General features: G+C 34.4%; 4 protein-coding genes across 4 annotated transcripts; all 4 read left to right on the forward strand.

Annotated features, from left to right (window-relative positions):
• Positions 1-325: 325 nt before the first annotated feature.
• Positions 326-1,150, forward strand: LOC110633392 (uncharacterized). Its single transcript, XM_021781975.2, has one exon. It carries the CDS (start codon positions 326-328, stop codon positions 1,148-1,150), a length of 825 nt encoding a protein of 274 aa, XP_021637667.2.
• Positions 1,151-2,728: 1,578 nt separating this feature from the next.
• Positions 2,729-3,580, forward strand: LOC110633393 (uncharacterized). The gene is made up of 2 exons (XM_021781976.2): positions 2,729-2,876; positions 3,294-3,580. The coding sequence occupies exons 1-2, from the start codon at positions 2,729-2,731 to the stop codon at positions 3,578-3,580; spliced, it is 435 nt and encodes a 144-aa protein (XP_021637668.2).
• A 7,385-nt stretch (positions 3,581-10,965) lies between these two features.
• On the forward strand, positions 10,966-11,817 carry LOC131181396 (uncharacterized). Its single transcript, XM_058149444.1, has one exon. The coding sequence runs from the start codon at positions 10,966-10,968 to the stop codon at positions 11,815-11,817; it is 852 nt and encodes a 283-aa protein (XP_058005427.1).
• A 1,301-nt stretch (positions 11,818-13,118) lies between these two features.
• Positions 13,119-13,948, forward strand: LOC131181397 (uncharacterized). Its single transcript, XM_058149445.1, has 2 exons — positions 13,119-13,423; positions 13,501-13,948. The coding sequence occupies exons 1-2, from the start codon at positions 13,119-13,121 to the stop codon at positions 13,946-13,948; spliced, it is 753 nt and encodes a 250-aa protein (XP_058005428.1).
• Positions 13,949-15,379: the final 1,431 nt, after the last annotated feature.

A 15,379-nucleotide genomic window follows, 5' to 3' on the forward strand; every position in this document is an offset into this window, starting at 1 on the left:
CATAACTGGTGCATGTTCAAACTCAAAGCTGTGAAATTTGATGGAGATCTCTCTGTCTGGAGCCATGGAAGTAAATACTGAACTTGAAAAATATTATAATCGAGCAGAAATTTTTTTTTAATATATTACTCTTAATTAAGATATTGGTGTGACTGTCACAAAACTTAGAACATGACAACTAATATAGATTTAGAAATGAGGAATTGCTTATGTTCTATTGCTCCTGTATCTCGACCATATATAAAAAGTACAATAAGGTGGCTTGAACAGCAAGAACACTTGCATATTCATATTCTTGATAGGATTTCTCCAGCAGAAAAGAAAAATGGCAGCTTTTCATCTCCGTTCAATCAGTTTGCCCTCTAGATCTCATCCTCTAACTGTAAGCATCGAACTGTACAAGTTGAAGGCATCACAGTCCTCATCAATAGGCCACAAATTAGCTGTTCTGAAAGAGTTGTATGATTGCGTTGATGATTTTCTTCAACTGCCATTCACCCAACAAACTTTCTGCCATGAGAGGCTAAACCAATCTGTAGAGGAGGCACTGAATGGATCTTTAAGATCGTTGGAAGTGTGCAGCACCACAAGAGATTTTTTGTCACAGATGAGGGAATGTGTACAGGGTCTTGAATCATCTATCCGAAGAAAAAGAGCTGGAGAATCTGACTGGAATGAAGTTGATGTATACATGGCATCTAGAAAAAGATTGACTAAAGCGATATGCAAGCATCTAAGAAATTTGAAGAGACGGGAGAAGAACTGCAGAACGGCAACCTTGGATGAGAACTTCGATTTGGTGAACATGATTAACATGCTAAAAGGTGCTGAGGAAACTAGTCTTGCTGTGTTTGAGTCCATCTTATCTTTCATTTCCCATACAAAGCGAAAAACAGAGCTCTTTGGCTGGTCTATTGTCTCAAAATTATTGCAACCCAAGAATGGGGATGTTGAAGCCAATGAAGCAGAGAAGATCGATGGTGCATTGCTTGTCTTGAGGTCAAGCAAAGACATCGATCAGGTGCAAATTGTTTTGAAAGGATTGGAGGCACTGGAGTCTAGTCTTCAAGAAGCAGGGGAGGAATTAGACTGTGTTTATAGAAGACTGGTGAAAACCAGAGTTACCCTTCTCAATATTCTGAATCATTAGTGGGTGTTACCTCCATCAACCCCTGAGCACAATTTTGTATCAACTAATTTTGTTCCTGTATATATCAAAACACAAGCAAATCTTAATCATCAGTAAATTCTGTTCAAAAAATTTCCCTAAGTTTGCTGTCTATCAATATACATAGTCTCTTGATGATTTTATTCTTCACTGCAAAAAAAAAAAAGGTCAAATTATTTAAGTTTGCTGAGTTTACATGAGACATAAACTAGCAATTAATAATGTCGCCCTCAGATCCTGCACTTGTAAAATTCATATATATGAGTTTCTCAGTGATTCCAATGGCTTCTCTTCAACCAAATTTCAAATGATTTTGTGCACAAATATGTATTTATGTATGCTGTTGCATTTTGTCTTGCTTCCAATAGCTTCTTTTTCTTGATAATTTAAATTAATTAACTGTGTTGTTACGTAACAGTTATGGAGATTTTAATGGAGTAAATCAGAGTGGAAGTTCATGAGCATAAACATTAATAGAATTTCTTGATAGTCAAGACTTAAATTAAAGTATTGCAAATATAACGCCAATAGAATTTATTTGTAGGAGTTTTAGTTTAATCAAATATGTGCTTCTCATCTCTTTCTTTCAGGAAAAAAAAAAGATCAACCAAACTTGATATGCAGCCATATAGTTGGATCGTGCTTCACTTTTTGTCAACCAGATTCTCATCATCTCCTTTACTATTGCATTATTAATTTATTTATCGACATCATGCGTAGAGTGTGCCTAATCTAGAGAGAACAAAGGTTGTCAAAATTCTACCTGCTCCTGGACACCAGGCATCGCAGCCAAAGTTGCTGAGGAGTCTCATTATCCATTGGTCTGCAGAAAATATATAAAAAGAACAATAATGTGTAGGTTCTTGTTTGTGTGGGAAGGAAGCTGCATCCTACTTGTGGATGTAAATATTTTATTGAAGTTCATCAGCTTCTGCACGTGCAAACAAAGCAAAAAACAACTCAGATAACAGTGTTAAAGTTAAACTATTTCTTGTTATAATTGTGGAATCATTATCAATTTGGTGTGAAGAAAATTTTTAAAAAGAATAATTTTGCTCTGGTTGTTGTCTGTCTGGGAAACAAGCTGCATGCCTCCTGTGGGTGTATTTTTTATTTATTTATTTATTTATTGAAGTTCATAGCCTTCTGCACATGCAAAGCAGCAAACAACTCTAAATTAGATAAGAATTCTAAATTATTGCTTATTTTCATTATCTTAATAGTATATGCATGCATGGATTCACGCTCAAGGCTATAAAATTTGATGGTGATCTGTGTGTTGAAACCTTGGGAGCATGGTAGTCTGTGAGACAATATTATAACCATTCATCATGAATTTCTCTAATCAAATTGCTGATCTAAACACAACAATGATGAGATTTTATCGGGACTGTCGCAAAACTCAACACATGACAGCCAATGTAGATCAGGAAGATGGGATTCTCATTTCAATTATTCTTCAATATATAAGAGGTTCAATGTAGTGTCTTCAACAATCACCAGGACCGCCTGTGCATTCACATTCTTGATAGACTTTTGACTGCATAAGGAAAAGAAAAAATGGCTGCATGTCATCTCCGTTCAATCAGCTTACCATCTGGATCTCATCCTCTAACTGCAACTATTGAGGAGCATCAGTGCAAGTTGAAGACATCACAGTCCTCATCAATAGGCCACAAATTGAATGGCCTAAAGAATTTGTCTGAGTGTATTAATGATTTGCTATAAGTGCCACTGGCCCAACATTCTTGCTCCCATGAAACGCAAAGCCAGCGTGTAGAAAATGCATTCAATGGATCTTTGGAGCTGTTGGATTTGTGTGATTCCACAAGAGATTTTTTTCTCAAACATGAAGGAATGTGTGCAAGAAGTTGAATTATCTCTCCGTATAAGAAAAGGCAAAGACTCTTGCATGACAGCCGAAGTTGACGCTTACATGTTACCTAGAAAGAGGTTGAGCAAAGTTGTTTCCAAATGTCTAAGAAATTTGAAGAGAAGGGAGAGGAATTGCACAACAGCAGCCTTGGACAATAACTCCAACTTCACAAACATCATTTGCATGCTAACAAGAGTTCAAGAAATTAGTCTTGTGGTGTTCAGATCGATCTTATCTTTCCTTTCTCAGCCAAAGGCAAATCAAAGCCCTCTGGCTGGTCAATCATCTCAAAAGCATTGCAATCCAAGCGCATATCATGTGAAGTGGAAATTGAATTAAATGAAGTAGAGAAAATTGATGCTGAATTGCTTATCCTGAAGTCAAGTAATGACATCAGTATTTCACAACTTCAAAATGTTCTGAAAGGATTGGAAGCATTGGAGTCAAGCACTCAAGAAGTAGAGGAGGAGCTGGAATGCATCTATAGGCAATTGGTGAAAACCAGAGTATCCCTTCTCAACATTCTGAATCATTAATGTCGGAATTTCTATCAACTGCCCAACACAGTTTTGTATCATAAGAGTTCTACTCCAAATTGTAGATATATGCACAGATAGAGAATGAAATTCAATACAACATAATAAGATTGATAAACTTTCCCTCAATTTGCCTTCTCTTTTCTCTTAACATACTAAAAGTCTTAAAATTCTATCTTCAGAATTTTATATTCTAGTTCAGTGAGAGAGAGTTCACATTGTGTTTATATTGTTTAGGAGAATAAGCATTCCATTTTTGACGTTGCCTTCTCAATTAATAGCATAACCAAGATATGTTTAAATTAAAAAAGGACGACTGACCAGTGAGTGTGTGTGCACAATCCATGAAAGAAACATATAAGAGATGAAGGAATGAGCCAAAACACAAACAGAGAAAAGCAGTAACAAAGGTTTTGGTTGGGTTTCAGGGGTTTGATGAAGCTAAACGAACAATCGAAATATTCAGTTCCCCGACAATGTCAAGAAACTGATCATTAAAAACAATTAATATCTACAGACTAATCCAGTTGCAGACTCAAACCCGCTTCACATCAAGAGATTGCTTTGAAAAAAAGACAAAAACTTGTGTCCCACTTCGCTTCATAATCTGAACAAAAAACGCAAGTCCCTCCTTAGGAATTGGTGTCTTCCCCTGTACCTGTACGCACGGTCCAAGACTCGTCACCTTAATTGGTTTTCACCGCGTCGGCCAACATAAACTGTGTGCACATCGTAGCAGCAGCGTCGCGGCCAGAGCAGTCGGGAATTGGAGAGGGGGAAGAAAAATTTTGTCGTCGCCAGGGTGACGCATTCGATTATTGTACGACAAGTCGTTGAACGTGGAACAGAAAAATATAAAAAAAAAGGGCTTAGAAGAAAAAAAAATTAAAGGCTTAATAAAAAAAAAAAATTCTTATATCTAAATCTTGTTTAATTCGCAATAAGCTAAATTGAAGTTGGGAAAATCAATAATAAATTATAATATATTTTCTTAAATTATATTTACTTAATAAAATAATTTATTAATTTAAATTATATATTAATTTTTTTATTTATTATATAAAATATATTTATAATATAAAATAAATTTTATATTTATTTTAAATTAAACATTTATACTTCAGAATTATTTTTATTCATTAACATATATTTTAATAAAATAAATAATTTAAAAATTATATAATAATAAATTAATCACAAAATAATTATACATTAAATTTTTTTCTAATTATTAATTACATAAAGTAATCATATTGTAATAAGATAATAACTTTTGACTTAATAATAATATTCATTGATTAAAATTGTAAACTTTTTCCATTTATTTATTACGTAAAGTAATTACACAAATATCTTTCCAATCATTAGTTTATTGTGAATTATATTAATCTTTCTAATGTGATAAGTGATTAATATGATTTTAAAAACATTAATTATTATTTTTATTGACACAATTATGGACAATTTTAATGATTGAGTATATAGCCTGTACTTGGTCTATAACTTTAATGATCATTTTATTATAATGTGATTACTTTATATAATTGATAATTGAAAAAATTTTAAGGTGTAATTATTTTTATAATTAATTAATTATTATGTAATTATTTTTTATATTAAATATATTTTAATCAATAAAAATAATTTTTTAATATAAAATTTCAATTATAAATAAATAAAAGATATTTAAATATAAATTTTAAATTAATAAATTATTTTATTAATCAAATAAAATTTAAGAGATAATATTATAATTTATTATCAAAATTTCAAATTTAATTTAGTCACATAATTTAAAGATTTAACTACAATCGTGATTATACTAAAAGTTTTAGATTTTTTAATAATAAAAAAAATTACTGCTTAGATTTTTTTATTTTTTTAACAAACTAACTACTTAAAATTACTATTTTAAAAAATACCTTATTTGGTGTCGATATTTTTATTTCATTTACTTTTTTATTTTTATTCAATTTATTTCTTTAATTTATTTCACCGTTTTAAGTGTTAGTTTGAGTTTTATTCATAAACTATATTTTAAAAAATAATAATGTATCATTTTTTATTAAAAACTAATTTATATTATTTAATGACAAATAAAAATAAAAATAAATTCTACAAAAAACCTGCTCTATCCCATTCTTCAATAGGAAAGTTTCTATCATGATGTAGATTCTTTGTGGAATGAGAATAAGAAGAGCTATTTCATCACCGTTGTGCCTCGTTACGATTCTTTAATACTGATAATAAGCTTGCATTATCTAAATCATAGATTTAGAATAGTTTTTTCTTTTTTTTTTTTTAAGAAAAATGAAACTATCATTCATGAGCAGGGGAGAGCAGTTTTCGGTTTAAATAAAAAAATCAAATTGAATCGAATCAATTCGGTTTAATCAGTTCGATTTTAAAATTCAATCGATTTGATTCGGTTTATAATTTTTGATAATTTCGATTAATCAGTTCAGTTCGGTTATTTTCATAAAAAATAAAAAAAAAATTGAATCAAACTGAAATTATTAATATATATATATCAAGGAAATCAAAGAAAACCGAACCGAACCGAACTCTAAGATTTTTGAGTTTTGATTTCTAATTTTTTTTGTTCTTATGTTTTTATTATTTAGATTTAATGTTGAAAATATGAAATTTTATAAATTTCGGTTTGATCGGTTTAAAATCGAACTGAAAAGATATTTATCGATTTGATTCGGTTCGATATTCTCTTATTAATTGATTTGGTTCGGTTTTTAAAATTTTTTATTTTTAATTTTCTGTTTTATCGGTTCGGAACCGAACCGACCTTTTGCACACCCTTACATGAGAAAGAGAATACTATTTGTCTTGAGTTAGCAGATGCATAAGATGAGGAGGGGGATTTGAGGTCGACTCTATTACAACATTACTAGTTCTGGCATTAACTGCAAACCAATCAGCACATTTGTTTGCTAATCTAGGAACATATTTGATAGATAAACCTTGAGTAACTCTTAGCAAATTCTTAACATCATGAATGATAGCCTCTAGAGCCCAAGGGATGGGAGCTAGAGGATGGTCAATAATCTGACAAAGCTGCATTGAATCTGTTTCGATAATGCAGGGCAAGAAGCCTCTGTTAATATCAAAATAAATAGCTGCTCTTAACGCAATACCTTTAGCCACCAATGGGGAAATACATTAACATCCATCTATTAAGACACTTTTAGCATTTCTGACTAAGCAACCATATGCAGTGGCATCCGACTCACTATCATAAGAGGCATCCGTATTAACCTTGTAGACGCCCACTGGTGGACTCCACAAAGACAAATCCTGACGAGATGCATAAATGGTCACTAACGGAGAATGTTGTTGTGGAAGGGCGATGGATTGCACTTCCCAATAGCATTCTGAGCCTTGCGCAGAGAAAGCAAAGGATTTGGCTAAATGGCATTAAACACAAAATTATTCCTTGCTTTCCAAATTTGCTATGATAAGTGAGCAGCTAACTGAAGTTCCATCTGGTCATGGGAGGAACCAATTAACATAATATAATTTATCCAATCAGCATAAGACCTGAGACCTTCCTCCCGGGGGTAAAACCCCAATGATGATCCATACCAGGACGCCTTTGCATAAGGGCAGAAGAAAATAAGTTGCTCTAATGATTCCTTCCTGTTGCCACAAATTTGACACTATGGGTTTGGGGTACACCTTCGCTTGAACAAATTCACATTGGTGGCCAAAGAATTATTTGCTGCTTGTCACACAAAGTTTCGAATCTTAGGAGGAACCTGAAGTAACCAAATTTTTTTCCTAAAAGAAGATGGAATATATGGGGAAGTTGAAGGGGATCGCATCTGCTCCATTGAAATTTGAGCTTTCTTCAACAAATAATCCATAGATTTAACATCCGAAACTCCAAATCTAGAGAAATGCCAAACCATATCAGGTTTTGCAAAGACATCTGCAATCGGAATTTTCATAATTTCTTTGCATTCCAAAGGTGAGAAAGAAGCATGTAAAACATAAGGATCCCATTGCTTGGATATTGGATTAATCAAATCTGCAACATAAATGACAGGGCTATCTGGCTGTCTTGTGTAACTGACTCTGAAGTGTTGTAAAATGGGCACCAATGGATCATTCCAAGCATCCACAAATGAAAGGCCTTTAATATTCCATCTTAATCCAGGTTTCAGTGCTTCTCTTCCACAAATAATACTTCTTCAACCCCATGACTTGTGGTTACCTCAACGAGCTTCAAGAAAATTGAAAAAAGGAAAATAAATTCCTTTTAGGATGCAACCCCATAAAGACAGAGGGTTCTTTAGTAGTTTCCAAGCCTGCTTTGCCAGGAGAACAATATTAAATAGCTCCAAGTCCTTAAAACCAATCCCACCCTCACTTTAAGACCAGGAAAGCTTGCTCCACCGCATCCAATGAATGTTGGATTTATCCAAAGCTTGCCACCACCAAAATTTAGAGATGAGTTGATGAATTTCATTGATGAGGCTACTTGGGAGCTTGAACACCGACAGAATGTAGGACGGAATGGCTTGGACTACTGATTTGAATAAAATCTCTTTCCCTGCTTGAGAGAGGCATTTGCTTGTCCATCCTTTGAGCTTATTAACCACCTTTTCCTTAAGAAAAGATAGAGCCTGTTATTTGGATCTACCCCAAGCAACTGGAAGACCCAGATATTTAGATAAGGGAGCCGAATTTGGGATGCCCAATAGGTTTGCAATATCACGCTGCAATTGAGAAGTGTTTGCACTGAACGTGATATCAGACTTATTTTGATTCACTCATTGCCCAGAAGCCAAGCTGTACGCCAACAGAATTTTCTTTATTTGAGCTGCTTCCTCCATAGATGCCCTCCCAAAAAGAATTGTGTCATCTGCAAATAATAAGTGGGTAAGGGTAGGACAATATCGGTTGATCTTATACCCAATCACAAGATTCCTTAATTGAGCTTGCTCAAATAATCTGGAAAGCACATCAAAAATCAAAAGAAAAATATATGGTGAAATAGGGTCACCTTGTGATTTAGAGTTACATTTTGAAGAAATGGACATAAACATTACATTTAAAATGTCAAAAAAATAAAATAATACCACTTTATATTTTTTGCTTTATAAATAATTATTGCATGTCACTAATTAGTAATTGTTACGTATAAATTAATTGGTACAAAAAATTTCCTAAAAATAGCATCCTTGCAAACCTGAACTGTGCACACAATTTCTCATCCGTGGGCTGGGGCCTCCAGTGCTCTTGTAGGCCCCGGGCGTGGCGTGGAAGTGAGTTGGGCTCCCTTTTGCACCACAGGCCATTGACAGAGTTCGGCTTCGCCTCTGCACTGCAGGAGTGATTCGGGTGAAGGTTTCTCTTCCTCCCTGACATTTGGAAGATGAATTGGCAGGAGAAGTTGGAGCAAACAAGGTCCTGAGCTCATCTTCCTACCTTTTCACTCATTAAGAAGGTTAGATTTGCAAATGGTTCAACAGAGCTTTTGGGTTTTGTTGGGCACTGAGCAAAGGAAAACACTTACATTTCAAAGAAATTAGTCTTGGGTGATTACTCTGATTTGGTAACTCTGATTGGTGAACGTGATTGACATTCTAAAAGCCGGTGGGGAAATTAGTCTTGCTGTATCGGACTCCATCCTTTCTTTCATTACCTAGTCAAAGTCAAAATCGAAGCTCTCTGGCTGGTATATCGTCTCAAAATTTTTGCAATCCAAGCATGTACGATGTCAGCGTTCAAGCAAAGACCTCAATTAGGTGAAAAATGTTTTGAAAGGACTGGAGGCATTGGATTCAAGTCTTCAAGAAGCAATGGAGAAGTGTGTTTAGAAGATTGGTGAAAACCTAAGTTTCCCTTCTCAACCTTTCTGATTCCTGAACCCCTTTACCAAATTTTGTATCATTCAATTTTGCCTGTTATTGTATATATCATACATAGATAAGTAAATCCAAATCAATACTAACATGCTTTTTGTTCAAAGTATGTCTCCATGTTTGCTCTCTCTCTTCTCTATCATTATATATGGTCCCTTGATGATTTTATGCTTCAATGCAGAAGTGTCAAAAATGTCTTACTTTTTCTATAAGTAAAGAACCAGCAGTCCATTTTACAAGAGTTCTTGGTTCTCTTTAGATCCTGCTCTTGTAAAATTCGTGTATATTATATTTATCAGCTGAGTGCAGTCACCTTTTAACCAAAAATTTGAAAGATTGTGCACTAGTATGTATTCTGTATGTTGTCTCACGGCCATCAGTTTCATATCTGATGTTGCATAACAATTCTCAAGCTGTTAACTTTAGTGTAAGGTCATGGCTGCTATATGTTTGTCAAATATTAACTTGTTTGCAATTTCAGAGTTGAGGGGAAACAATACATAGAAACAGTCAAGACATTTGAATTTCTGTGATTAAAAGCAAATAAGTGGGAGTAGAATCAACCTCTAGGGAATCATGAACTCAAAAGTGAAGGCACAACAGATGCTGAATTAATCAATAGAATTATTTGATATGATGCCTAGATATGTCCTAAACTCCTTCATTCAAATTAAATTATTGTAAATAGACTGAAGTTCTATAAGAATGTTACTTTCCCAAATATGTTCCTCTCATCTCATTGTTTTGTTGGGTTCATATAAAGAAATCAGCTAAACTTGATCTGCAGCCATATAGGTGGATCATGCTGCAATCTTGGAGAACCCGATTGTAATCGGCATCTGTATGATTGCGTTATTAATTTGATTACAGTGCATTTCTATGCAGCATGCATGGACTGCGTCTAATTTAGATGAAATCAAGGCTGTCAAGATTCTAATTGCTCCTGGACGCCAGGCATCCCAGCCAGAGTTGTTCAACACTCATTATCAATTGATGTGCAGAAAATAAAGAAAAAGCCAGTGTTATGAGCTTGTTCTTTTTTGTCTGGTGAATGCAGATGCATCATGCTTGTCAATGTGAATATTTTTTCAGGCTTTTGCACATGCAAACGAAGCAGGAAACAGCTTTATCAGATACAATGTTAATCACTACTTAATGGTTTTCTTAATATAATTATTACATGCATGGATCCAAGCTCAATGCTATATAATTTGATGGGGATCTCTATGTGTTGGAACCTTGGAGGCACAGTACCTGTGGGTGACTATATTTTAATCATTCATCATAAATTTCTATGATCAAATTGCTTAATTACAACGCAACATTGATGAGACATTGCTGGGACTGTCACAAAACTCAGAACATGACAACCAATGTAGATCAAGAAGATGGAATTCTTTATGTTCTTTTGCACTTCTATATATAAGAGGTTCAGTTCAGTGGGTTAAACACAACCTGTACATTCACATTCTTGGTAGACTATCTTCTGCATAAGGAAAAAAAATGGCCGCTTCCCATCTCCGTTCAATCAGTTTACCTTCCAGATCTCATCCTCTAATTGTTGCTACTGAGGAGCAATTTTACAAATTGAAGGCATCACAGTCCTCATCAATGAGCTACAAATTGAATGGCCTAAAGAATTTGTTCGAGTGCATTGATGATTTGCTTCAACTGCCACAGGCCCAACAGACTCTCTCCCATGAAAGACAAAGCCAGTGTGTAGAAAATGCATTGGATGGATCTTTGGAGCTGTTGGATTTGTGTGATTCCACAAGAGATTTTTTCTCACAGATGAAGGAATGTGTGCAAGAACTTGAATTATCTCTCCGCAGAAGAGAAGGCAAAGACTCTGGCACAACAATTGAAGTTGATGCTTACATGGTGTCTAGAAAGAAGTTGAGCAAACTTATTTGCAAATGTCTAAGAAATTTGAAGAGAAAGGAGAGGAATTGCACAACAGCAGCCTTGGACAAAAACTCCAACTTGATAAACATGATTAGCGTGCTAACAAGAGTTCAAGAAATTAGTCTTGAGGTGTTCAAGTCAATCTTATCTGTCATTTCTCAGCTAAAGGCAAAATCAAAGCCCTCTGGCTGGTCTATCATCTCAAAAGCATTGCAATCCAAGTGCATATCATGGGAAGTAGAAATTGAAGTAAATGAAGTAGAGAAGATTGATGCTGAATTGCTTATCTTGAAATCAAGCAAAGATATCAGTATTTCACAACTTCAAAACCTTCTTAAAGAATTAAAGGCTTTGGATTCAAGCATTCAAGAAGCTGAGGACGAGCTAGAATGCATCTATAGGCAAATGGTGAAAACTAGAGTATCCCTTCTCAACATTCTGAATCATTAGTGGCGATGCTTCCACAACTACCTACACAATTTTGTATCATGCAAGTTCTATTCCAAATTGTATATATACACGCAGAGAAAAATGAAATCAATGACTTATATAATGAGATTGAGAAAATTTCCCTCAATTTGCCAACCTCTCCTCTTAATATATATTTTCTTCAAAATTTTATATTATGTTTCAGTGCAAAAGAAGTTCAAAGAATGTTTATATTGTTGATTTAGGAGAACCAACATAGTATTTTAACAGGATCTTTGCAAGAGCTGTTTACATGCATAGCCAGTAGAAGCAAGGAGAGATGAACTTAGTGTCTTAAACATGTTTTCTGCTTCTTGGAGTTGAATTCTTGCTTAACTATCTGGGATTGGCACTTACTTGAATAAATTGGAGAATAGCTTTCAAAATTATCATCAGATTATATAAGAGAAATTATCTGACAAATGAATTTATAAAGGAAAACTTGGAAATGATTTCTGTTTCGTTTCCGAGGGGAATTAAACAAGGCCTTTTGTTCACCTGTAAAATTCTGCTAAGCTTGATTCTACAACTACACCTGTATGTTTGTATTATTATTATTATAGTCTTTGATTGTTAAACTTGATCATGCCACAGTAGTAGGTTAAATTTGCTTTTTGGTCAACGAGATTCTCAACAAACACACTTTTATGATTGTATTATTTTGGTCTTTGATTGAATTATTATAAGTATTGATCAATAAAGTCAAGGTTGTCAAGATTCTTCCTGCTCCAGAATCAAGAGGTGTTCAAAAGCTAAAAGAAATTGAAAAAATTTTATGAGCTGATGCATCGCCCATGTGAGTGTACATAATTTATTGGTCATGCAAATGAGGTAGGAGGCAAATTTCAGAAACCTCAATGAAATTTTCTATTAATTACATGTTAAATTATTGGAGTCAGGGTTCATGCATCCATCCTGCAAACGAAAGCAAGAGACAGTCTCTGTCAGATACTTGTGCATACTCAAGCTCAGTGCTTTGAAATTTGATGGAGATCTCTCTGTCTGGAGCCATGAAAGCAAATACTGAACTTGAAAAATATTATATGGACCAGAATTTTTTTTTTTTTAATATATTACTCTTAATTATTGCAGCACAAGCACAACATTGATGAGACGGTGTGACTGTCACAAAACTCAGAACATGACAACTAATATAGATTTAGAAACAAGGAATTGTTTTTGTTCAATTGGACCATTTATAAAAGGTTCAATAAGTTGGCTTGAACAGCAAGACCACTTGCATATTCATATTCTTGATAGGATTTCTCCTGCTGAAAAGAGAAATGGCTGTTTTTCATCTCCGTTCAATCAGTTTGCCCTCTAGATCTCATCCTCTAACTGTAAGCATCGAAGAGCAGCTGTACAAGTTGAAGACATCACAGTCCTCATCCATAGGCCACAAATTGGCTGTTCTGAAAGAATTGTATGATTGCATTGATGATTGTCTTCAACTGCCATTTACCCAACAAACTTTCTGCCATGAGAGGCAAAACCAATCTGTAGACGAGGCACTGAATGTATTTTTAGGATTGTTGGATGTGTGCAGCACCACGAGATTTTTTGTCACAGATGAGGGCATGTGTACAGGGTCTTGAATCATCTATCCGAAGAAAAAGAGCTGGAGAATCTGGCTTGAAAGAAGTTTGATGTATACACGGCATCTAGAAAAAGATTGACTAAAGCGGTCTGCAAGTATCTAAGAAATTTGAAGAGACGGGAGAAGAACTGCAGAACAGCAAGCTTGGAAGACAACTTCGGTTTGGTTGACATGATTAACATGCTAAAAGGTGCCGAGGAAATTAGTCTTGCTGTGTTCGAGTCCATCTTATCATTCATTTCCCAGACAAAGGGAAAAACAAAGCTCTGTGGCTGGTCTATTGTCCCAAAATTATTGCAAACCAAGAATGGGGAAGTTGAAGCCAATGAAGCGGAGAGGATTGATGGTGCATCGCTGGTCTTGAAGTCAAGCAAAGACATCGATCAGGCAGAAAATGTTTTGAAAGAATTGAAGGCACTGGAGTCTAGTCTTCAAGAAGCAGGGGAGGAATTAGCCAATGTTTATAGAAGATTGGTGAAAACCAGAATCACCCTTCTCAATATTCTGATTCATTAGTGGGTGTTACCTCCATCAACCCTTGAACACAATTTTGTATCATCCAATGTTGTTCCTGTATATATCAATACACAAGTAAATCCAAATCATCACTAATTCTACTCAAAACATTTCCCTAAGTTTGCTGTCTATCAATATATATCGTCTCTTGATGATTTTATGCTTCACTGCAAAAAGGAAAAGAATTATTTCATTATTGTTCTATAGGCAACTGGTGAACACCAGAGTATCCCTTCTCAGCATTCTGAATCATTAATGTTGGCGTTTCCATCAACTGCCCAACACAGTTTTGTATCATAAGAGTTTTACTCCAGATTGTAGATATATGTACAGATAGAGAATAAAATTCAATACAACATATTAAGATGAGAAAATTTCCATCAATTTGCCTTCTCTCTTCTCTTAACATACTAAAAGTCTTAAATTTCTCAAGAAATCAATCATATCCAATAAGAAGATGAGGCTGAGATATTTCTCCATAACTTGTAGATACTTCGAACCAAGTACTAACAAAGTTCCTGAATGATGTCCCATCAAAAGAATGTTATTCGATCATCATTTATAAGAGTCTTTCTTAATGTAATGCATACATAACTCATTAACACTTTGATTCAAATAAATGAAGAATGACAAATATAACTTACCTTTTATGACAGTGCTACTTTACTAGAAACAGTCCTTTTCATCTTTCGCTCCTTGTTTGTTTCAGATTATAATAAAAAAATCAGTTAAATAGATCTGCAGCCATATAGGTAGATCATGCTTCACTTTTGGTCAACAAGATTCTCATCACCTCCTGCATGATTGAATTATTAATGTATTTATTTACATCATGGATGGACCCCGTCTAATTTGGGTGACACCAAAACTGTCAAGATTCTTCTTGCTTTGAGACACCAGGCGTTGTTCAAATCTCATTATCAATGTGGTGTGAAGAAAATATTTTAAAAAAGAACAATTATGGACTTCTTGTTGTCTGTCTGGGAAATAGGCTGCATGCCTCTTGTGGGTGTAAATTTTTTTATTGAAGTTCACAGGCTTCTGCACCTGCAAACAAAGCAGGAAACAACTCTATTAGAAAACAATTCTAAATTATTGCTTATTTTCATTATCTTAATAGTATATGCATGCATGGATTCAAGCTCAATGCTATAAAATTTGATGGTGATCTGTGTGTTGGAACCTTGGGAGCATGGTAGTCTGTGTGACAATATTATAACCATTCATCATGAATTTCTTTAATCAAATTGCTGATCAAAACACACACAATGATGAGATTTTGTCGTGACTGTGGCAAAACTCAACACATGACAGCCAATGTAGATCAGCAAGATGGGATTCTCATTTCAATTATTCTTCAATATATAAGAGGTTCAATATAGTGTCTTTAACAATCATCGGGACCACCAGTGCATTCACATTCTTGATAGG

This window comes from Hevea brasiliensis, chromosome 7, assembly GCF_030052815.1.
Source record: "Hevea brasiliensis isolate MT/VB/25A 57/8 chromosome 7, ASM3005281v1, whole genome shotgun sequence".
Lineage (NCBI taxonomy): Eukaryota > Viridiplantae > Streptophyta > Magnoliopsida > Malpighiales > Euphorbiaceae > Hevea > Hevea brasiliensis.

What these genes read in the sequence shown, in the direction of transcription:
- LOC110633392 (XM_021781975.2), top strand. Translation starts at nt 326, where the DNA reads ATGGCAGCTTTTCATCTCCGTTCAATCAGTTTGCCCTCTAGATCTCAT.
- LOC110633393 (XM_021781976.2), top strand. Translation starts at nt 2,729, where the DNA reads ATGGCTGCATGTCATCTCCGTTCAATCAGCTTACCATCTGGATCTCAT. An exon ending in CCTAAAGAATTTGTCTGAGT is followed by an intron (nt 2,877 to 3,293) that starts GTATTAATGATT and finishes TTCCTTTCTCAG; the next exon opens with CCAAAGGCAAATCAAAGCCC.
- LOC131181396 (XM_058149444.1), top strand. Translation starts at nt 10,966, where the DNA reads ATGGCCGCTTCCCATCTCCGTTCAATCAGTTTACCTTCCAGATCTCAT.
- LOC131181397 (XM_058149445.1), top strand. Translation starts at nt 13,119, where the DNA reads ATGGCTGTTTTTCATCTCCGTTCAATCAGTTTGCCCTCTAGATCTCAT. An exon ending in GATGAGGGCATGTGTACAGG is followed by an intron (nt 13,424 to 13,500) that starts GTCTTGAATCAT and finishes CACGGCATCTAG; the next exon opens with AAAAAGATTGACTAAAGCGG.